Genomic DNA, 25,243 nt, shown 5'->3' on the forward strand with positions numbered 1-25,243 from the left:
CCACATGCGAAATTTGCATTTATGTTTATTTAAATTATACAATGGACTACAAAATGTAAATGTTTCATGATATTTGTTATATTATATCACCTTTATCTATCAATATTGTTGAAATGAAGATCAAATAGCTGTATGTTGAAATATGTTGAAAAAGACAAAACTTTACATGGGGTGTACTTACTTTTTCACGTGACTGTATATATACACTACATGGCCAAAAGTATGTGGACACCCAAACATCACACCCGTATGTGCTCGTCGAACATCTCATTCCAAAATCATGGGCTTTAATATGGAGTTGGTCCCCCCCTTTGCTGCTATAACAGCCTCCACTCTTCTGGGAAGGCTTTCCACTAGATGTTGAAACATTGCTGTGGGGATTTGCTTTCATTCAGCCACAAGAGCATTCGTGAAGTCAGGCACTGATGTTGGGCGATTAGGCCTGGGTCGCAGTCGGCGTTCCAATTCATCCCAAAGGTGTTCGATGGGGTTGAGGTCAGGGCTCTGTGCAGGCCAGTCAAGTTCTTCCACACCCATCTCGACAAACTATTTATGTATGGACTTCGCTTTGTGCACGTGGGCATTGCCATGCTGAAGCAGGAACGGGCCTTCCCCAAACTGTTGCCACAAAGTTGGAAGCACACAATCATGTAGAATGTCATTGTATTAAAAAAAAAAAAAAAAAAAAATGTCATTGAAAATGAATGTCATTGTATGCTGTAGCGTAAAGATTTCCCTTCAATGGAACTAAGGGGCTGAGCCCGAACCATGAAAAACAGCCCCAGACCATTATTCCGCCTCCACCAAACTTTACATTTGGCACTATGCATTCGGGCAGGTAGCGTTCTCCTGCCATCCACCAAACCCAGATTTGTCCATCAGACTGCCAGATGGTGAAACGTGATTCATCACTCCACAGAACGCATTTCCACTGCTCCAGAGTTCAATGGTAGCGAGCTTCACACCCCTCCAGCCGACGCTTCGCATTGCGCATGGTGATCTTAGATGGTGACATGGTGTGCGGCTGCTCGGCCATGGAAACCCATTTCATGAAGCTCCCGACGAACAGTTGTTGTGCTGACGTTGCTTCCAGAGGAAGTTTGGAACTCGGTAATGAGTGTTGCAACCGAGGACAGACTATTTTTACGCGCTTCAGCACTCGGCCGTCCCGTTCTGTGAGCCTGTGTGGCCTAACACTTCGCGGCTGAGCTGTTGTTGCTCCAAGACGTTTCCACTTCACAATAACAGCACTTACAGTTGACCGGGGCAGCTCTAGCAGGGCAGACATTTGACGAACTGACTTGTTGGAAAGGTGGTATCGTATGACGGTGCCACGTTGAAAGTGTTGAAAGTCACAGAGCTCTTCAGTATGGCCCAATCTACTGCCAATGTTTGTCTATGGAGATTGCATGGCTGTGTGCTTGATTATATATACCTGTCAGCAATGGGTGTGGCTGAAACAGCCGAATCCACTAAATAAAAGGGGTGTCCACATACTTTTGGCCATGTAGTGTATATGTATATATATAGTACAATTTGACAAAAGTACATATTATTATCATGACTTTAAAATTCAGGTTCTCCTCCTGCTCCACTATCCCATTTCCCCATGCTGTGCTTTCCACCCAATGCAATCTGATTGGCAAGCAATTGGCAAGCACAGCATAGAGAGTAAGTAATAACACTCTTGGTAGAGGAAGAAAGGCAAGAGGACTTTCTACAAAGACATGATTTAAAACTGTCAAGACTGATATGGAATGCCTGGGGTTGCACAAAGCTGATGCAATGAATAGATCCATATTTGAAAGAATTTCATCATTCAAACCAAACCCTAACAAAAGGGGGAAATGGTCGTAAAATGTTTGTTGTTGGCAAGCACAGTGGAGATCAAGTTGAGGGAATCTCCTGCCACAAAGCTGGAGCTCTTGTTCCCTGCATTACAGACAGATTGGATTTGACTACCTTCCTTGTGGTCTCGCACCCTCTGTTCTTTCCGTGCTCTGTTTCTACACTCCCTCCCACACTGAACCGGACGTAATGGACGAAAATAGGACGCAAAACATGCATGCAAAACCACCCTTTGCAAGATGGATACAGAAGGAAACTCCAAGGAGGGAAAATTGGAAGAAGGACGGATTTGGGCGGGGTTAATGATGGGAGAAAACATCATGATTTTGGATTGGGGATGATCTGGGATGGTGGTGAACATCTGTCTTAAAGACCTGGACGGAAGAAGGACATTAAAGAGAATGTGGAAGTTGATTCCACAGGTGGAAATAAAGAGGAACAATTGAGTTTCTGCTATGGTCTGCTAGTAAATCATTTCTGGTCAAACGCTCAAAATCCAGGCTCACTGCTCGCCTCCACTCATTTGTTCCTCCTTTCTCTGATCTGTGGAACCAACTTCTCCAGTCTGTTTAATCTCATTCTTCCTTCCATGGCTTCAAGATGGCTCTTCACCTCGTCAGCTCATCCACCATCCATACTTATGTCTTCTATCTTCATCAACCTTCCCCAACCCCACCCCTTTTTGTCCCCTGTCGCACCGCGGAGCGAAAGGGGGACTATGGTTTTCCCCTCCGTCCGTGTGTGCATGCGTCCGTGCGTGCGTGTGTGCGAACGTGCATGCGTCCGTGCGTGCGTACGTGCGTGCATAAGCGAAGGACCGAATTCTAATTTGGTGTGTGGGTGCAACCCACGTCAAAATCCAAGATGGCTGCCGCCATGTCTGTCTGACGCCATGTATGTCTGAACCTTGTGAGCGAAATATCTTGAAAAAGAATCGAACTACTAACTTCTAGTCTGGTGTGTGGGTGTATCTACGCATAAGGAAGAACACTATTGAAAATTGGGTCGCCACGTCAAAATCCAAGATGGCCGCCGCCATGTATGTCTGAACCTTGTGAGCGGAATATCTTGAAAAATAAGCGAAGTACCAATTTCTAATCTGGCATGTGGGTGTATATAGGCATAAGGAAGAACGCTATTGAAAATTGGGTCGCCACGTCAAAATCCAAGATGGCCACTACCATATATATGTCTGAACCTTGTGAGCGAAATATCTTGAAAAATAAACGAACTACTAACTTCTAATCTGGTGTGTGGGTGTATCTACGCATAAGGAAGAACACTATTGAAAATTGGGTCGCCACGTCAAAATCCAAGATGGCCGCCACCATATATATGTCTGAACCTTGTGAGTGAAATATCTTGAAAAATAAGCAAAGTACCAACTTCTAATCTGGTGTTTGGGTGTATCTACGCATAAGGAAGAACACTATTGAAAATTGGGTCGCCACGTCAAAATCCAAGATGGCCGCCTTGCGTCTTCCACTTTGTCAACTCATATCACTTCACCGACGGGGGACCTAGGCGTAACGCTTGTTTTCCCGGTTGTTGTGATTTCTCACCTTTTTGGGGGGGTTGTTTCTTTCCTCTACAATATTGAGGCTCATTGGAGAGCAGGGTTATGGAGGGTATGAACTGATGTCATTGGAAAGATGAGAGAAAGAAACACTGCAAACTGCATGTAGGAGGTTTGAGTTAGGAAGGGTTATTGTGGGTAAGGATGGGGCATGATGGTGCACTGCATGCTTGAAGCAATGGAGGGAAGATTGGGATAGCGTGGACTTTGGATGGCAGTTCCAAATACAGGTGTAGTGTGGAACAAAAGAGTCAAGGTGTGCAGTCAGCTTGGATTCTAGAAGTTCAACTCGGTACAAGTTGCTGAAAGAACACATATCATGGAATTGTTGGGGAAGTTACTGACCTGGCTGCCATAAGGACAGCAGACCTTGTGCTCCTGCCTCATCCTGGAGATTCCAATAATGTTGAGTGTTTTATATTCCACAGAATCCAGGAGATAGAGAGATGTGATGCTGGGGCCCCTGATTGTAAGACTGTAAGGAAGAGCATTACTCCATTCAGCTATGGGCAGAGGCCCTATAGACTGTGAGCAGCTTTGATTGGCCAATGAAAGACCAGTATGTGGTTGGCTTTGGAGGCCAGGTTTTCTATGTGGGTGAGTGACCCGGGAGAGGTCATGGCTGATGGTGAGGCCTAAACATTCAAGAAATTGAACTCCTTTAAGTGGCTGACTATGGAAATAGATAGGTCGGTTGGTTTGAAAATCCTTCAGAGCAATAGGGTGATCCTGTGAGATTTTCCATCATTGAAGGATATTTTGCATTTATCAGACCAGCATCTATCTATAATTCCAGTAATCTCTGTGTGTATGTTTGTATGTTTGTATGTTTGTATGTATGTATGTATGTTTGTCTGTGACCGCTGTTTCTCGACAACTACCGGTCCGATATACTTTAAACTTGCCAGGTATATTGCTGGGGACCCGAGGATGTGCCTTTTCAAGGTTTGAAATTAATCGGACAAGTAGTTACCGAGCTATGGCGATTTAGCCGTTCGCCGTTCGCTTTGGCGTTGCGAATGGACCAAACCATTTCATGTAAATAGAGGGGGGGGGGGTTCTGTGGTCGTTGCGAATGGACCAAACCATTTCATGTAAATAGAGGGGGGGGATTGTCACCGTACTCGCAAGCCGTTCGCCGTTCGCTTTGGCGTTGCGAATGGACCAAACCATTTCATGGACCAAACCATTTCATGTAAATAGAGGGGGGGGGGGGATTGTCACCGTACTCGCACCCACGTACCCACATACCCACGTACGGGCATTGCACCCACGTACGGGCATGCCCTAGTCTAATCAATTCCAGATCGGCAGTGAAAGGCAGGGAGGCAACAGTTCTATCAATCATTAGGATGGGGTTACTGTAGGAAACAGTTTGGTGTCATCTACAGAAAAGAAGAGAGGGTTTCCCAGGTTATTGGAAATGTAGATGATTTGTGTAGACGAGGAAACGATATCGTGCCCAACACACTGCACTCCAGCCACCACTGTGAGGGGCAAGAAGATCAAGGATAGGCTTCCATTTGAGGAGATGCAATGCGTCGATTGCCTTTTTTGGCCTTTTTTGCGAAGAAGAATATTTTAGAAAGCAAAACAGGATGTAAGACTCATATATCTGAGATATATCCAGGGAACTCTCTCTGTGTGGTATGTGGTTATGATTTTGGTGTTTTGTGCTTGCAGGTCGTGTGCGGTTATGCACACACAATGGCACTCGCAGATGATGGACTTCTGTATGTCTGGGGAGCAAACGCTTATGGCCAGCTGGGCACGGGGAACAAGGTGAATCAGCAGAGCCCCGTGCTACTTAGTCTTGATCGTGAAAGGTGAGAATAGTTGGATCGTCATTGCATGGCAGGTGTGCGTAATTGTCAGTTTGAAGTAGTTTTTACCAGATTTTATCGAAACGTCATGTGACCAGTGGTCAGGACTCGCTTATGGAGGGGGATGAAGGCCAAGCAGTTCCTTTACAGAGAGTGGTAAAGGGAAGCCATGACCCATGTATTCGATAATGTATTTGAGATTTATTTGTAACACGGTGTCACTGTAATTGACACTGTGTACGAAATATTTGTAGATATGTGGCAAATGTGCTGTTTCTCTTTCATAGCAAGACCACTGGTTTAGTAGTGGATTGTGCTGCAAAGATTGTGCTCTTCTGGCAGTGATCCATTGCAATCAAAGTTGTCATTTGGGGTTCCGGAGTTCCCATTACAGATTTTCACTGTTGCTGTCCCTTGACAATATTGCTAAGATACATGACAGTTTGGAAATGTGTATCGGCATGCTGTTGGACACGAGGGGCCAAATTTTGGAAAGGTGTTTCGTGAGCCACACACAAACACACACACACACACACACACACACACACACACACCTACACAGACACACACACACACACACACACTTGGCCCCTTAAACGCTCACAAAAAACATCTTTGTACATGCACAGCTAATTACCCGTTTAAACAGCAATTTACGAAGGGAGATTAACATCCATCGTTTAGTTGTGCGCATAAACAGCCGATTAGCCTGTGAAACCCCGCCCATATCTCCAACATCCAATTGAAATGATGCACTTGCATAGAATCAAAGCCCCACTGACAATTGTTGGAGGGGATTCAGCACATTGCTCCTCAATGTAGGTTGATCCAGGGTGTCTTGCATTAGATTCAGCAGTCAACAACATGATTCCTTTGAGAGATCCCTCCATCCCTCTGAGATTATCCATCCCTCCTTCCATTCATCCATCCTGCCTTCCACTCATCCATCCCTCCTTCCATTCATCCATCCTGCCTTCCACTCATCCATCCCTCATTCCACTTATACATCCCTAATTCCACTCAGACATCCCTCCTTCCACTGATACCACCCTCCTTTCACCCATTCATCCATCCTGCCTTCCACTCATCCATCCTGCCTTCCACTCATCCATCCCTCATTCCACTTATACATCCCTAATTCCATTCATCCATCCTGCCTTCCACTCATCCATCCTGCCTTCCACTCATCCATCCCTCATTCCACTTATACATCCCTAATTCCACTCAGACATCCCTCCTTCCACTGATACCACCCTCCTTTCATCCATTCATCCATCCTGCCTTCCACTCATCCATCCCTCATTCCACTTATACATCCCTAATTCCACTCAGACATCCCTCCTTCCACTGATACCACCCTCCTTCCCCCCATACATCCATCTATCCATCCCTCATTCCACTCATACATCCCTCCTTCCACTCATACATCCCTCCTTCACCCCATCCATCCATCCATCCATCCATCCAACCATTGATCATGGAAAAGACAATCTGTGAATGTCTATACAATATCTGTATCTGAGCTATGGTTCCCACATGTATGCCACTCCGGGTAATCTGGATTGAAGTGATCGATGATGGGTTTTGAAACATCTATCATGTTTTATGATTGGGTTGTATACACAGAAGAAAATAATTAATGGCTATCTATTTATTATGTATGCAGATCTAATGACGTTTTGCCACTCCTTCCATACCATTATAGTTATTCTAAAGTTAACTTAAACTGCCAGGAAGTATATGAAAGTACAACTGCACTTCTAACTATACCAAATATGCTGACGTGCAAAAGTTTCTTTGTTATTTAAACGCTTGTGATTCGGTTTTGATCCGCATTAGATAACCACTCCGGAATTAACTTTGAATGGGTGGGGTGATTATCCATCGCACAATTCGCTATTCTACCCACGTCTAACTCTTAAATGCCTTTCATAAATTCATCCCGAGGTGGCCATTGCCATAGCCTTAATGTGTAAAATCTGTTGGTGATGTGATGTCATAAATGTTACAAAAAGGCACCTGTGGATCGGGAGGGTTCATTTCAAATTTGGTGTGCAATCCCAATATTTGCATTTCTGGAATCTATTTATTGTTTGTGTTCAGAGTAGTGATTAATTACTTTGCATGTACACAAAAAAAGAAGTGTTCATTTTGACCCAGATTTTGATTGAATAATCTTTTTTTGCGTTTTGTGATGTTCACAGAATGCTTAGCTATGAGGTGGTCCATCCAAGAGGGATTTGGATCTACCACTTCCTCATTGAAGATTATTCAGGAAGACACGATTACTTGCCCAATACTGTGCAGTGTCTGGGACTCTTATTTATTGAATGTCCAACTTCAAAGTTGTCGGTGGGCGATTATTTTGCCCAGTTGCTGCTTAAATTAGCTGTAAATACTTATTTGAACCCAGTACAGGCTTAACTTTCTAGTAGTTTTAATATACATGTTAAACCCAGTACAGGTTTCTTTCTATCAGCCCTAAATACATGTTTACACCACAAACAAGTTTCTTCCTGTCAACCGTAAATATGTGTTTCAACCCCATACAGGTATAACATTTTATTAACCGTAATATATATGTTTACACCCAGTACATGTTTCTTTATATTAGCCATAAATACTTGTTTAAACCCCATTCTCGTTTAACTTTCTATTAGCCGTAATAAATGTGCTTAAATCCAGCACAGGCTTAACTTTATATTAGCCATAAATATGTGCTTAAACTCCATACTCGTTTAACTTTCTATTAGCCATAATATGGTGCTTAAATCCAGTTCAGCTTTAACTTTATATTAGCTATAAATTCCTGCTTTAACCCAGTACAGTTTTAACTTTAAATTGGCCATACTTTCGTGCTTAAACCCAGCACAGGTTTAACTTTATATTAGCTATAAATACGTGCTTAAACAAAGTACAGGTTTAACTTTATATTAGCCATAAATACATGCTCGAACCAAGTACAGTTTAACTTTATATTAGCCATAAATACATGCTCGAACCAAGTACAGTTTAACTTTATATTAGCTATAAATACGTGCTTAAACCAAGTACAGGTTTAACTTTATATTAGCCATAAATACATGCTCGAACCAAGTACAGTTTAACTTTATATTAGCTGCAAATACATGCTTGAACCAAGTGCAGTTTTAACTTTATATTAGCTGTAAATCCATGCTTAAACCAAGTACAGGTTTAACTTTATATTAGCTGTAAATACATGCTTGAACCAAGTGCAGTTTTAACTTTATATTAGCCGTAAATGCATGCTTAAACCCCATACTCGTTTAACTTTATATTAGCTGTAAATCCATGCTTGAACCAAGTGCAGTTTTAACTTTATATTAGCTGTAAATCCATGCTTAAACCAAGTACAGGTTTAACTTTATATTAGCTGTAAATACGTGCTTGAACCGAGTGCAGTTTTAACTTTATATTAGCCGTAAATACATGCTTAAACCCCATACTCGTTTAACTTTATATTAGCTGTAAATCCATGCTTGAACCAAGTGCAGTTTTAACTTTATATTAGCTGTAAATCCATGCTTAAACCAAGTACAGGTTTAACTTTATATTAGCTGTAAATACATGCTTGAACCGAGTGCAGTTTTAACTTTATATCAGCCATAAATACGTGCTTAAACCCCATACTCGTTTAACTTTCTATTAGCCGTTATATAAGTGCTTAAACTCAGTACAGTTTTAACTTTAAATTAGCTCTAAATACATGCTGGAACCAAGTGCAGTTTTAACTTTATATTAGCTGCAAATACATGCTTGAACCAAGTGCAGTTTTAACTTTATATTAGCCGTAAATACATGCTTAAACCAAGTACAGGTTTAACTTTATATTAGCTGTAAATACATGCTTGAACCAAGTACAGTTTTAACTTTATATTAGCTGTAAATCCATGCTTGAACCGAGTGCAGTTTTAACTTTATATCAGCCATAAATATGTGCTTAAACCAAGTACAGGTTTAACTTTATATTAGCTGTAAATACATGCTTGAACCAAGTGCAGTTTTAACTTTATATTAGCTGCAAATACATGCTTGAACCAAGTGCAGTTTTAACTTTATATTAGCCGTAAATACATGCTTAAACCAAGTACAGGTTTAACTTTATATTAGCCCTAAATACCTGCTTGAACCAAGTACAGGTTTAACTTTATATTAGCTATAACTACGTGCTTAAACCGAGTACAGTTTTAACTTTATATTAGCCATAAATACGTGCTTAAACTCCATACTCGTTTAACTTTCTATTAGCCGTAATATATGTGCTTAAATCCAGTACAGGTTTAACTTTATATTAGCCATAAATATGTGCTGAAACTCCATACTCGTTTAACTTTCTATTAGCCATAATATAGTACTTAAATCCAGTTCAGCTTTAACTTTATATTAGCTATAAATTCCTGCTTTAACCCAGTACAGTTTTAACTTTAAATTGGCCATAATTTCGTGCTTAAACCCAGCACAGGTTTAACTTTATATTAGCTATAAATACATGCTCGAACCAAGTACAGTTTAACTTTATATTAGCCATAAATACATGCTCGAACCAAGTACAGTTTAACTTTATATTAGCCATAAATACATGCTCGAACCAAGTACAGTTTAACTTTATATTAGCTGCAAACACATGCTTGAACCAAGTGCAGTTTTATCTTTATATTAGCTGTAAATCCATGCTTGAACCGAGTGCAGTTTTAACTTTATATCAGCCATAAATATGTGCTTAAACCCCATACTCGTTTAACTTTCTATTAGCCGTTATATAAGTGCTTAAACTCAGTACAGTTTTAACTTTAAATTAGCTCTAAATACATGCTTGAACCTAGTTCAGGTTTATCTTTATATTAGCAGTAAATACGTGCTTAAACCGAGTACAGTTTAAACTTTATATTAGCCATAAATACGTGCTTGAACCAAGTACAGGTTTAACTTTATATTAGCCATAAATACGTGCTTAAACCGAGTACAGTTTAAACTTTATATTAGCCATAAATACGTGCTTGAACCAAGTACAGGTTTAACTTTATATTAACCGTAAATGCGTGCTTAAACCCAGTACAGGTTTAACTTTTTATCAGCGAAAAGTTTTAATTGGCAGTTCTGCAACACCTAAAAGATGCAGTTCGATGGAAGGGACTTGAAAAATGGGTGTCAGGTTTTTAGATGTAGCATCACGACAATGCGCCGGCACATTGAGCACACTCCCCTTGAGAATGTTTGACTAAGCACAACATTCCACAGTTTACCCAGCTTCCGTATTTACCAGCTTTGGCACAAAATGACTTTTTATGTTCCATCAACAACAAACTATAAAAGGAAAGAGAAAAACCATCACAAAAGCCATCACAAAAAAAAGTACCAGATATGCTTTAAAAAATGGCAGGGTCACTGGAATCATTGTGTTAAATCAGGAGGAAACTATTTTAAAAGGGACACTTTTGATTAACTGTGTTGTCCTTTAGTTTTGTAAGAATAAATTTAGTCCTGCAACTTTTTGATCAGACCTCGTAATTCCATACAAGGGGTTAATTGAAAGGTAACCATATATTCTTCTTTTTGATTTGTAATACATAGGTTTTGTTTTTGTTTTTTATCCAAATATTTGGACCTTTGTGGCACTGCAATACAGTGGTGAGAATTTAATCTCACAGAATGAACCAGAGTAGTCAGTGAGTTTTCGAGTCTATAAGTGAATCCATAATTCAACGTTTCTATGCGGGATTTGCAGGTTTACGGAAGTGGCTGCTTGTCACTTTGCAAACCTTTCGGCTGGCCGTACACAAACTGGACAGGTGTACATGTGGGGCCAATGCCGTGGACAGCCAGTTGTGTCTCCACGGCTCATGAAGCTGCCAAGCACCGACGACGTGTTTGCCTGCTTCTCATGCCCGCCAGTCACCTGGCGCCTGTTGACACTTGGTGAGTGTAGGGAGTGCACTTTGTATTGGTGCTGCACTCCAGGAGGCAGTGTGTTCTTCCCATTACACATGATTCACAATTGCTTGAGTACTTCTGGTCTGGTAGTCTTTCATCATGACTGCTGATTAAAAAGCAATAATGCAATTTTATAAAAATTTGCTCACCATGCTAATGAAACTCCATCTATGACAAGCCAAAATGAATGTGGGTCTGTTGAGAATCGATTAATTATTTTGATTGTTATTATTATTTCTTCTGTTGTCAGCGAAATTTCCAATTAAATTTATCTATTTAGCATTCTCAAGTAAACCAATGGCTCATTATATAGAGAATTTAGCCTCAAATCCTCAATACCGTGTATTTATCCATTGTCTACTCATATCCCTTGAATTTGCATTGAAGACCAACATCACAGCATTACATAAAAAGGTGCAAAAATGAATCCCCTTAACTACAGACCAATTCGCTTGCTTCCAATCATCAACAAGGTAATGGAATCCATCATCGCAATTGACATAAAATTATTCCTTTTCTCCAACAGCCTCATGTCGGATCATCAATTTAGATTCAGACTTGGTCACTTTACCTTTGACATGCCGCTTCTCCTCTCTCAACGATGGATGGAGGCCCTCAAATATTAGACACGATAACACGGCCATCTCTCTGGACACATCTTGAGCTTTCGATAGTCTGGCATTTCTGTCTTGCTCTCCAAACTGTCTGCCTATGGTATCCAAGGCTAACTCCGCTCTTGGGTTATTGACTCACTCCACTTTCATAGCCAACATGTGGCTCTCAATGGAACCCTTTCTTCTCCTCTCCCTGTCATCCGCAGCTCAATGAAATACTGTTCCCCCCTCTGGGCTGGTGCTCCTGCCTCACACCTAGCTCGGCTTCACGCGGTTGAAACCAAAGCATTCAGAATCATTGGAATCTCCCGCGATGAAGCTGATTCTGAGGGCCTTTCACTTACTCCCCGCAGGCAGGTTGGTGGTCTTTCTGTCTTCTACCCACTCCTCTCCGGCCTTGCTACCCCTGCTCTGTCTGTGCTCTGTCCCCCAAATATTCCTGCAGGACGCACAATATCTGCCAGCAACCCTCTTCTGGTTAAACTGCCAAAATCAAGACTCTCTGCTCACCTTCACTCCTTCATTCCTCTTTTCTCCCGCCTCTGGAACAAACTCCCACACTCTCTTCAATCCCTCTCCTCCCTCCAGGTCTTAAAACAGCTGTTCACCACCATCTCTTATCTTCCCCCATCCAAAACCTTGATCTTTTCTGCCCCCATTAAAAAACCCCAAATCCGCCTCTTTCAATCCCCAACTTCTTTCCTGAAATTCCTAGAAGTGTTCATTTGCTTTTTACTGTGTACCCCTCCCTCCTCCCCCAACCCTCCCCCTTCCACAGATCTACCGACGTACCTGTTCTCTTCTGTTGGTGTGCTTGTGTGCTTCCCTCTCTCTCTCCCGCTTGTCTCCTGCTCCCTTCATTGTATGTTTTATGTGTCTGTGCATGTTTTCATGTTCAATGTGTTAGCTCTTACACGAGCCTCGATTCTGTATACAAGAAAAAAAAGGCTGGAGTGCCCCAAGCCAGTGTTATAGGCCCCATCCTATTCCTAATCTTCATCAATGATTTCTCTGATTCTCTGGAAAAGCCTCTTTATCTCTTTGCTGATGACTCCACCCTCTGCCATGATGTCTCTCATCCCTCTGACAGACAGGCAGGCTCAGCCTCTTCCTTCTCTTTGACAAGATCATGAAATGCTCAAACACTTGGAGGGGGGCACTTTACCTTTGTCTTGGTCTGCAGCCTTTTCGTCATGAACAGGAAAGGACACACTAGTGTCAGACAACATTTCAGCATCCATGACCCAAGGACTTCATCAGGCTTCAACATGAGTATGCCTGACGTGAAAGGGTGACTTTTGTGATTCATTTTGCTTGAAAACCGCTTTGTAATCCTGAAGGTGGTGCAGGCACTCCTTTCTTGGTGAGGACATAATTCATTTTAAAGGTTAGGTATTGGATTATTGCAGGTGTGTGTGATCATAATTCCATCAATTAATTGATAAGGCTGGGTAGGTGAGGATGTTGTGTATTTTGTTTCTGATATTTGGGATGGATTTTTTGCAGATGATGAAGATCACATGACTGTTTCACAATCAATGAAACGAGAGTTTGACAATCCAGAAACTGGAGACTTGCGGTTCTTGGTGGAAGGACAGTCTATCTACGTCCACAAAGCCATCCTCAAAATCAGGTTTCATCAAAGACTGTAGATGAGGCACACAAACGGGGAAAAGTACATTTTCTTACCTTTAGGCATGCACACACACACACACACACACACACACACAGACACACACACACACACACACACACACACACACACACACACACACACACACACACACACAATGGTGGTGAGAGGGAGGTGGCGTAATTTCCCGGGAATGGAAAGGACTGAGAGCCACATCGAAAACATCAGTTTTGAAGCCAGTGAAGACCGAGCCGAAAACGGCAGCTTCAATGGGATGAGATGCGTATTAGGAACCCGGTACCACGCCATTTGACATGCATTTGTGACGCGATGTGAAAAGGTTTCTGCAAGGTAAAAACACACGGTACGAGCCACATCCCATCCGGATGTAAAAAAGAAACTCGTATCAGAACAGGTGTACGCGCAAAGGCACAATAAGGTATGTAAAGTAATCCACTGGTACATCTGCAAACTCTCAATATCCCAGTTCCAAAAAAACTCAGGAAACAAAAGCAATCACTGAAAACAAGGAAGTAATGCTTATGTACGACCTGATGATCCCATCGAGCGTGAACATAGAAAAAGCAATGCGACTGGATGTAGTACCAAGGTACAAAAAAAAGAAAAGAAGGCATTGCTAATTGAGATATCAGTACCCAGTGATTTTGTCCTAAACAATGCAGTAATCAAGAATATAAGCAAATACCAAGACCTCAAAAATGAAGTGAAAAGAACTTGGAAGCTGAAGAGTGCAGACATTTTACCAGTGATAGTTGGAGCAATGGGAGTGACAAAAAATAACCTCACTGGAGATCTTAAAAACCATCCCTCGAAATATTACCAACTGCCGTTGGAAGCTGTCCAGGGCTCGGTGACAATCCTCAAAAGAGCCCTGGTAAAAAACTTTTCGAACATGAAAACCTTACAGCTTGGTCCGTGAATCGTGCTTTCTTACTGAAACTGGGGTGGATACTTCGAGACCTGGGAGGACTCTGTTCCACCTTCTGAAACCCACATGTGGAGATAACAACCAATGACACACACACACACACACACACACACACACACACATACACACACACACACACAGACACACACACAGTCACACACACTTCAACTCACACACAATCAAGATGCCATTGGTATGCGATCTGCTTACCTCACCAGCTCTTTCATCAATTCCCCAACGCATAACTGCTGAAGGGTATCTGTGGACTTCGGTCTTGGCGACAGATGAGAAAATCGTTAATAGAGGATTACGAGTACTGTGGGTGGCACAGTTGGTGATCATCGTTGAGTGTGCGCTTGAGAGGGATCGTGGAGCGAACACTGGTCTGCAGCCTATGAGCGACATTGCGGGGCGGACCGAGTTACCGGCATGACCGCAGGGACCTCAGGTGGTTTTGGAGCCTATGCCATAGCGGCGAACATCGAGGCAAAAGCTGACATCGAGAGAAAGATGAACGTGGTCCGTTGCCTTTGAATAGGCACTGCAAGGGGGGACGAACCGCCAGCACGCCCGCCGGGACTTCACGATATTCTGGAGCCTCTTTCCTGAAAGCAGACATCGAAAGGACAAACAGGGTATGCTGCCATGTAGATTGCATACAGACCGGACTCTTCCACAGGATACATGGCAGACCCCGAAAGGGAGGGGTCTTTGTTGGAGTGGAAGAGGGTGTTGATGTTGAGGAGAGGAGGGACTGTGAATGGAGATGGAAACGTGAAGGTGAATCAACGTGAAGTGCCACGAGCACCGGGTCTGATAGATTGAGACGGCACTTTATGAGTAGATGTGGCTCCGGTGAACCACGGGAAATTCCGGATGCCAAATGTAGAGGTTTAAAGGGGGTAGGAGGGGCTGTGAATAAAGAGGGAAACGTGAATGTGAATGCATGTGAAGTGCCGCTAACACCGGGTCTGATAGATCGAGACGGCGCTTTGTGAACAGACATGGCTCCGATGAACCGCGAGAAACTCCGGATGCCAGAAGTGAAGGTAGGAAGGGGGATGGGAGTGGATTGGCCGTGGTAAGGTCCCCACTGGGATGTGGAGATGGGAATAACATGTAATGTGCACGGCTCTGTGATGGGCGGGTCAGGAAGGCGCTGCGAGGTGGACCGTGGTTATACGTTGATCGAGGCACCGGGAAATTCTGGGTATCGACCCTGACGGCAGACGTCAGTCCTGGAAATGAACGTTGGAATAAAGCAAGCGGCGTGCAATGCCATATAACTCATGCATGGTCCAGACTCTGCACGACGGCTCTTGGGGAGGAGGGCCTTCAGTAGAACGGGAGGAGGTGATGAAGATGGGGCACAGGGAAACGATAGAACATCTTGTGTTGATAAAAAGAAGAAAAATATCTCAAGCAAAGAGTCACAGGCCTCTTATAGGGGAAACACTATGTCTGTGCGGCCACTCTGAGCAGCAGGAAACTGCACTGAACAAAATAATGACCATCTTCTCAAGCGAGGAAAAACATCACCTTGCAAAGATACATGATTATGCACCAAAGCAAGAAGCTGTAAAAGTGCTAACTGTCTCTCCACCATCAAAGACAATACTCCAGAGGAGAAAACTACAAACGGAAACCTGGAGTGTTCAGGAGAAGAGGATAATCCTCCAATGCCAGATGTATTCCATACATGAGGCATGGGGGAGTAAAGGTAAGGGTGAACGGTTCAGGAACACAACAACAACAACAACAACAACAACAACAACATGCATTTTAAGGCCATTTTCCCTGCTAGAGCGGGGGTTAGCCTTGCGGTCCCCATGACAATCTTCTCCATTTTGCCCTATTTTCTGCATCTCTCCTTGTTAACCCCCTTGCCCGCATTTCTTCTTCCACCATCTTTAGCCAAGTCTTTCTCGGTCTTCCCTGTCCTCTACTTCCTTCTACATTAATTTCCATCACTCTTCTCAACCAGTCACTTTCATCCTTCCTCAACACATGACCAAACCATCTCAACCTGTTCCTCTTCACAGCATCAATCACAGGCAATATTCCCATCATCTTTCGCAATTCATCATTTGTCTTCCTCTCTCTCAACGATACTCCGCACATCCATCGAACGATTCGCATTTCCACCCTTTCCAGCCTTCGTTGCTGCTCTACGTTCATTACCCATGTCTCGCTCCCATAAATCATAACACTTCTCACACATGCAGCATACACCTTTCCCTTCAGCTTCAGCGACACTCTCCTCCTCATCAGCACGCCACTCAGTTCCCGAAACTTCTTCCATGCACATCTCACTCGAGCAACCGTTGCCGAGTCTGATCCACCTTCTCCATTCAGCATGTCTCCGAGGTAGCGAAATGTTTTCACACCTTCCAGTTCAGGAACCAGCTGACAAAAACGAAACTGGTCACTTGGGCGGAGACGGTCCACCTTGATAAATTTGAGAAGGTCTTTTCAACAATTAAAATATATCTAGATGAAGATAGAATCGAAAAGATTACATCTAGGACAAACAGGAAGTTTTGGCTGTGCAACGAGACGGGGGACCAAACGCCGACATCGAGCCAGTCCATAGGCGGCAAAGAAAGAGTGCGGCAAAAGGAAAGAATGACGGTGTCCCTCTGAAATGGGAAAGACCGGTTCAGAGACAAGGATCAGGTGACTCAGGCATAGACGAAGGGGAAAAGAGTGGAAAAGATGAATGGTGATGGGCAGAAAGACAAGGGAGAGCAGCAGAATGAGGGAGAGGAGGAAGGTGAAAATGATGAAGAGCAGCATATATAATATATACGCATATACGCATTAATATATACGCAGCATATATATATACGTAAGAAGAGTTAGCTAACAAAATAGAAGAGATGAAATTGATAAAACTCAGACATAGACCAAAACTTCATCGTATAGAAAACAATAAACAGCCAAAAAATCTTAGTGAGGCGAACCAACCATTAAATTTAAAAAATGATTTCAAAATCATCCACCTTGAAGGAGATCAATGTCGTCTGTTTCGCAGCGGCACTATTTATTCAAGAAAAAGTAACGGGCAAACAACACCAGAAGAAGAAAAAGGCAGATCCTCCAAATAGTCTCCTGAATCGACAGGCAAACCAATTTAAGTGAATGTTGCCTTTGTGAACAGAACAAGACTGAAAGTCTTACGTCACCTCAAACCTCTAACAGTACAGAGCAGGATGGCGACAGCAAGATTGCAACAAATATTCCACTATTTCATGTTAAACACTCAAAATTAGGTCTCCAAATATCTAATTTGCCCAGTTAAAGGGCTCAAATAATCATAATATGCTTAATATCCCATTCTGGATTATAAATGGCCCTAACTCATGCAAATTTCTGTGGATGTCACTTTCAGGGAAACAGGGTTCCTTTTTAAGGAAACAGGAGGATTTTATGATCTTGTTGAGACCGCTTCGGCATGTTTATGAATGAATGAATGAATGTACAAAGTTTATTTGAGGAAATCGTCTTGTACATTGTGTGATGCAGGTGTGAGCACTTTCGCTCCATGTTCCAGTCGCACTGGAACGAGGATGGGAAGGAGGAGATCGAAATCAAGCAGTTCTCGTATCCTGTGTACCGTGCCTTCCTAGAATATCTTTACACGGACACAGTGACCCTGCCTCCTGAAGACGCTATCGGTATGCGCTGTGCTACATTGAAGTATTTGTGTCTGTATTTATGAGAGCCTCTACTTGTGTGTAAATAACATACCGAGAACAGAGCGTGTTGATGGAACCACAGTCACTCGTGGTGTCTTTTGCAGCATCACCAGTTGGTACTGACTTTGATTTTAGGTGAGATTAGGCATTTTTAACCATCACTTTGCTGATGGATTGAATCAAAAGACAACATGCTTTACTTCACAAACATGTTGCTCTATTCACTCTATAATTTGCCAGAGGTCATCTTCCATCTCTTTGGAAGTCAGCTAACATCACCTTTGTCAACCATCCCTGCTGCTATATCTGCACATGACACGAGCAAAAATCACTTCAGTTTCTCTGCGAAGCTCAGTTTTGGATGCTTTGGTTTCAACCTGCGCTTAAAATGAGCGAAATGAAATATTTTGAGAATTTCGAATTATTCTTACTCAGATTTCTCCATCACCATAATGCATATTGTTAAAAGTTGCTTAAACTTTCTTTATATAAGAAGATGATTTGTAATATCAGCTACCACCAGGTGGCACAATATGAAACACATTTACATAGAGAGAATTGGGGTCTTCATCTACCCTGAACCTCCTCCCCCAAATATGCTACCCTGACAGAAACCATACCAGGGGTGCCCTTAGGCAACATGCAAAATTTGGTTGGATTTGATTCAGTAGCTTTTAGGTTATTTCGGAGTATTTCTCCAAAATAACCTCAGTGTTGATCCATACGTCCGTTAACATTTGACTAAAACATCTTCTCCTCGCAAACTATCGGACCGATATGGACCACATTTGGTACGATGCTTCAGGACAGCAAGGTCTTGTGAGGTTGTGCTCCCCCATCTGGATGTGCCTCCTATATGAATGAATGATCGTTTTAAGGCCATTTTCCCCGCTAGAGCGGGGGTTAGCCTTGCGGGCCCCATGACAATCATGGTTCCCTGTTTGAGGCAATGTTTTTATGGCCGGATGCCCTTCCTGACGCCAACCCTTGGTCGCCTCTTACGATGCGCAGGGATACGGTGTACCTATTCTAAATCGGGGTACACACCGTGATCATTCATCCCAGCAAGCTGGTACTCAATTTGCCGACCTCGGAAGGATGACAGGCTGAGTCAACCCCCCTGGCGTTAATTCAGCGATCGACCGGGATTCGAACCCAGGATCCTAGGATCCCAAGCCAGCACCCTAACCGCTAAGCCAACACCAGGCTATAATGATGGTTAAAGGGGTTTTGCCCCAAATATTAGTATTTCATTCAAAAATCTTCTTTTCCGAAACCAATAGACAGATCTAGACCAAACTCACCATGAGGCATCAGGATCATGCCCCCTAACCTGAAGTTATGCTCCTCATGGTCGTATACCTCCTTGGAAAGGGGACCACTGTCCCCCTCCCCGAATCCCTCATTTTCATGAAAACATCTTCTTCTCCACAACTACCTGAGAGATACGAACCAAATTTGGTAAAATGCATCAGGACAGTAAGGTCTCATGGGGTTCTGCTCCCCATCCAGATCCACACATTTAAAGGGGATGAAAGGGGAGTTCCCCCCAAATATTGGTATTTCATTTAAAAAGCCTCTTCTCAGAAACCAACAACCAGCTCCAAACCAAACTGGCCATGCGGCATCGTGACCATGCCCTAAACTTAAGTTGTGCTCCCCATGGCCGTTTCTCCAATGGAAAGGGGGCCACAGGCTCCTTCCCCTAATCCCTCATATTCATTAAGACATTTTCTTCACAAACTACATGACCGATATGGACCAAATTAGGTACGGTACAACAGAACATTAATGTCTCATGGGAATGTGCCCCCCATCCAGATTCGCCCCTATAAGAGGCTGAAAAGGGGGTTTCACCTCAAAATCAGGTAATTTATTTTAAAATCTTCTCAGAAACCATGGGGAAATAACCGTCAGTCCCCCATGGGGCTATATTTTTTTAAGTTTTTGAAGCATAATACACAATACACGTGTTAAGCGATTGTGTGTGAACAGGGTGAACGTCGTAACCACTTACGCCGTAATCCCCTTAAAAACGAAACCTCGGACTCATTACTAATGCTTCCACATTCTATTCATACACATGTGAGGTGTATGCATGCGTGTGTGTATATCCACATATCTATCTGTCTATATATCTGTGTGGGTCTGTCTATCTGTGTGTATCTCTATCTATCTCTGTTTGCGTGTGTGTCTCTCTTATATATCTATCTGTGTCTGTCTATCTTTCTACATATATATATAGATCTATCTGTGTGTGTGTTTGTGTCTATTGTAGATCTCTCCCTCCCTATTCCATCTCCAGGCGCTGCATGAAGTCACGCCGGGTGCCAAAGGGGACCTGGTGATGACGCGTGCTGGAGGATATGTTATTTACTCGTATTTATTTGGCATGGGGGCGGTGTACTTTGAATGTAGCTCTACTTGTCTATTTACCTATCTATATATCTGTGTGTATCTATCTGTATCTGTCCTATATCTCTGTCTGACTGTCCTATCTATCTATCGCCATGTGTATCTGTCTATGTATCTATCTGTGTGTGTCCATTATATCTATCTATCTGTGTCTGTCTATCTATCTATCGATGTAAATATGTGCCTATCTATCTATTCATCCATATATCCATCTATCTATCTATGTGTCTATCTATCTATCCATCTATGTCTGTCTGTCTGCCTGTCTGTCTACCTATCCTATCTATCTGTGTCTGTCTGTGCACATGTGTCTGTGTTTCGATCTATATTTTGGTATATATCTATCAATATGTGTGTTTATCTATCTATCTATGCATGTCTATCTATGTGTGTGGCTATTTATTTATATATCTGTCTGTCTCTCTATGTATCTGACGTAAGAATGTGTGATCGATGTAAGAATGCACTTTTGGTTCTATAAAGGGCTAGAGGGGAGGACAGGGAATTGTGGTTTGGAATTTGGGGTTGGGTAGAGTAAACATCGGAGAGAATTAGGAGAGGGATGTTGAGGACTCGGGGTTTGGAGGGGGGCGGGGGGGGTTGAGGACTTTTTGAAGAAAGGGGGAGCTGTGGACATGGAGGGGGAGGTTGAGGATTTGAAGAAGGGTGAGTGGAGAGCAGAGAGAGTACAGAGTTGAGAAAGGGTGGTTGAAGTTTGAGGGATGAGGACTCTTGGGATTGAGAGGGGCCTTGTGGGCTTGGGGTTGGGGGGTTGAGGACTTGAATAAGAAAGAAGGAGGAGAGGACAGAGTTGGTTGAGTTTGGGGGGGGGGGGGGCAGGGAGGGCACAGAAAGCTAGGAAAGGGGCTTTGGGGATGGGGTGGGGAGGGGTTTTTTAGACTTGTGCTTAAGGACTTGGGGCTGGAGGGTGGGAGTATACACATTCCCTTACGACAGCCCGATGAAACCAGGCTGTATGCGAGTAAATATATAACCGAACAAATACAAATTCACTTTAAAAGTACAGTTTTCCATAGACTTTAAAAATGTTGAAATTTGCAGTTCAAAGGTTATGGCACAAAGGTGCAAAATGCCTTTTTTACTTTATTTCTTGCAAGACGTTCTCACTCAAAATACATTCATCCAGTTACTTATTACTTCCGCCAACAAAGGTGGGCGCAGGTTATGTTTTCACCGCTGTCTGCCTGTTTGTTTGTTTGTCTGTGAACAGGATATCTCAAAAAGTTATGGACAGATTCGGACAAAATCTGGTGGACAGGTAGGGTGTGTGCACAAGGACTAATATTCAATAGAATTTGGTGAAGATCCCGATCTGGATCCTGAGATGAGAATTTTTAAAGTGATTCTTCACCATTGATTGAAAGGGCCAAAATCGATATATAGCACAATATCTCAAAAAGTTGTCGACGGATTTGGATGAAACTCGGTGGATGAGTTGGTTAGGTGACGAGAGCAAGCCGATTCAATTTTGGTTCAGGTCTGATTTTGGTAAATCCGTATTTTTGGTAAATTTTGGTAATACCTCATTGCTATGTAATTATTAAAATATAATATTTTGTTCCTAAATTGACACCTTTTCCAAGCATAGCTATTACAATGTGATATCTTGAATTATTAGTTTATGTATCAAAGGATTGCATGTCATTTATTTAAAATAGCTACATCCGATCGATATTTAACAAGAATGACCGCACTGTGCTCACAACCTGCAACAAAATCCGGTAACGGGCCGATTGGGAAATGCGCATTTAATGCGCTATTGAAAGACTAACCCGACACCTCTCATCCATGTCAGCGGATCTGGCAAAGAAGTTAGAAGCTAATTGCGAGGAAGTCCAGGTGCTCGAACCCTCTGACCAACATGATACTGCTTATGTCATTGATGGGATGGCACTACTTCAGGCACTTGATGAAGCCCAGTTTGACACATTTGACGATCTCGGACGTACCATAATGCAGAAGATTCAGTCACTGCTTGCTAGTAACCAAGGTGTGACATCAGTTACATTGGTTTTTGACAGGTATGATGTACCACTCTCTAGAGTAACATGTACCACTGTTCTAACATGTAAACTGTTCAGCCTGGCAGAGGTATGCTCTCTTCCGAGTGCCGTCCTAGTTTCTGCCTGCATTGGGGTGGGGGCTGAACTGAGAAAAGAAGAGGAACGGAAAGTGGGATTGGGGGTGTGTGATGCCAAAGTCTAGGCAAAAGGTAAAGCGGTTGTGGGATGGGAGCAAGGTGTTGGGAGAGAAGCATGGAATTCTGCTATCCCTGAGTACCTGCACATGATATACAATACAAAGTTGATAAGTCATCTCAATTTCGTATTTGTACCATAAACCAAAGTTTTGAATCAAGAATTAGTCTTTCTTACGTGTGGATTTGCATTGGTGAACAGTTAGAACAATTCATGAAATCGATGGAGCGTTCATCAAGGTTTGCTGACCACTGTGGACGGGGAAGCTGATGTTTCGGCCATCAATGCCCTCGTCGGAGCAAGAGGAAGTTATTTTGATTTGACCAGTTGTAAGTTAGCTTTGGAAATCCTGGTTAACGATGTAAAAAACATTGTCATGTAGCTTCCAGTTCAAGGTATGGTAATTTATGATATCTTGTTAACCTTTTCTACTTGATGACGATGCTGTAAACTCTGTTTGTGTATGGACCGTTGCAGGCCTATTAGACTTGGCAACATCATACTGTGAGCAAGGCCTGAAACGTCTCTGCCAGCAGATCATAAAGCAGGGGATCTCCGTGGAAAATGCTGTCATGCTTCTTGATGCAGCAATGAAGTACGATGCAAAGGTCCGTTGGGTTTATGGCCATTTCTGTAGCTGTGTTACTGTTAGCCGGGAGAGAGTTTTGCGATCACTATTTGTGTGTGGGTGTGCGTCCGTGACGTTAATCTTTTACCATTTGAGCTTTGTCATCAAATTGTCAACAACGCTTTATTATGAGAACATGGATAAGTCGAATTAATAATTCTGTCCAAAGGTCAAAGGTCAGCATCACATGGAGTCGTCAATTTTCATCAAAGTGAACTGAAAATTTAAGAATTTGCATATTGGGTCACTGAATTGGTTCACCAATCAAAAGCCAGAAGCCAATTTTCAAGCGGTGAAGCCGCTTCAATATTGGCCATTGGGCTATGTCCTTCCTTCCATCCGTTCATCCTTCCGTCCAAAAATAAAGAAGAAGAACCTTTCTAACTCACCTCGTTTTATTCTAAAGGATTCTAAAGTGTAATCTAGAGGTTTCTAAAGGGTGAATCTAAGGGATTCTAAAGGGTGAATCTAAGGGATTCTAAAGGGTGAATCTAAGGAATTCTAAAGGGTAATTCTAATGGGTTCTAAAGGCTTTCGTTCATTTCTAGGCTTTACCCATTTCATATTAATAATGGCAAATTGAACCGCTTCCTTCAGACATGGGTGCAATTTATTTTTTTTAGATCAAAAGGTCAAGGTTGTATAAAATGGTCAATTTTCATTTTGTATTTTTACCTCCGCCACCGAAGGTGGATGGAGGTTATGTTTTAACTCCTGTCCGTCTGTTTGTCTGTCTGTGAACAGGATATCTCAAAAAGTTGTGGGTGGATTCGGACGAAATTTGGTGGAGAGGTTGGGTATGTGACATGGAAGACATGATTAAATTTTGGTGAAGATCCTCATCTGGTTTTGGATCTGAGAATTTTTTTCAAGTGATTCTTCACCATTGAGTGATATGGCTAAAACCGATTTATAGCAGGTTATCTCAAAACGTTATGGACGGATTCCGACGAAACTTGCTGCACAGTTTGGGTAAGTGACAAGGACAAATCGATTCGATTTTGATCCAGATCCGGATATGATAATTATTTAATTTTTCAAGTGATTCTTCACCATTGAGTGATGCGGACAAAAATTATACTGTGCCTTCAGAAAGTATTCACACCCCTTCACTTTTTCTCATTTTTAGCTCACCTGGAACGACGTTCATGGGAGCTTACTCGATGGCACATCGTCCGTCAGTCCGTCCGTTCGTAAACACTTGAAACTTCTTCTCCGAAACCGCTGATGGGATTGCGACCAAATTTGGCACAAATGATATTTGTTGTGTTGTGACTAAAGTTTGTTCACAGCATTAAAAAATCGGGGTCTAAGGGGGTTTACCGGGGTCAAAGTGGATCCAGGTTTGACCCCCCCAAAATAGGAATTTGCTTTTTCCTCTGAAACTACACAAAAGATTTCAATGAAACTTGACCACAACCTTCACCACCCGTGATGTACCAAAGTTTGTTCATGGCATTAAAAAAAAATCAGGCCCTGAGAGAGAGAGTGTATGGGGGTTGTCCCCCAAAATAGGTATTTGCTTTTTTCTCAGAATATACACACGCAATTCTGATGAAACTTCACCACAACCTTAATCACCCGTGTTGTACCAAAGTTTGTTCACAGAATTTTTTTAAAATCTGGCCTTGAGGGGTTTACTTGGGGGTTTCCCCCCAAAATAGGTATTTTCTCTTTTCTCTGAAACTACATACACAATTTCAATGAAAGTTCACCACAACCTTCATCACCCGTGATGTGCCAATGTTTGTTCAAGGCATTAGAAAAATTGGGGTCTGAGTTGGTATACCAGATGGGAGGGGGGAGGGGGTAGGGGTTGCCCCCAAAAATAGATATTTTTTTGTTTGTTTGTTTAAAGTCTTATGATTATGTTAGTATGATTCTGCAT

The 25,243-nt window shown here is 42.6% G+C and overlaps 2 protein-coding genes across 3 annotated transcripts in view; one reads left to right on the forward strand and one right to left on the reverse strand.

Annotated features, from left to right (window-relative positions):
- The window catches only part of PELP1 (proline, glutamate and leucine rich protein 1), a 359,306-nt gene that overhangs the window by 79,795 nt on the left and 254,268 nt on the right, over positions 1 to 25,243 (reverse strand). The gene's annotated exons all lie outside the window — the stretch shown is intronic.
- The window catches only part of RCBTB1 (RCC1 and BTB domain containing protein 1), a 67,559-nt gene that overhangs the window by 26,566 nt on the left and 15,750 nt on the right, over positions 1 to 25,243 (forward strand). For both annotated transcript variants that reach the window (XM_068134736.2, XM_078767725.1), the window contains 5 exons: positions 5,108 to 5,250; positions 10,994 to 11,184; positions 13,320 to 13,446; positions 17,921 to 18,072; positions 23,205 to 23,335. In XM_068134736.2, coding sequence (XP_067990837.1) covers positions 5,108 to 5,250; positions 10,994 to 11,184; positions 13,320 to 13,446; positions 17,921 to 18,072; positions 23,205 to 23,335 — 744 coding nt within the window. The remainder of the gene's footprint in view (positions 1 to 5,107; positions 5,251 to 10,993; positions 11,185 to 13,319; positions 13,447 to 17,920; positions 18,073 to 23,204; positions 23,336 to 25,243) is intronic.

This window comes from Myxine glutinosa, chromosome 13 (genome assembly GCF_964187855.1).
Source record: "Myxine glutinosa chromosome 13, kmMyxGlut1.1, whole genome shotgun sequence".
Classification (NCBI taxonomy): domain Eukaryota; kingdom Metazoa; phylum Chordata; class Myxini; order Myxiniformes; family Myxinidae; genus Myxine; species Myxine glutinosa.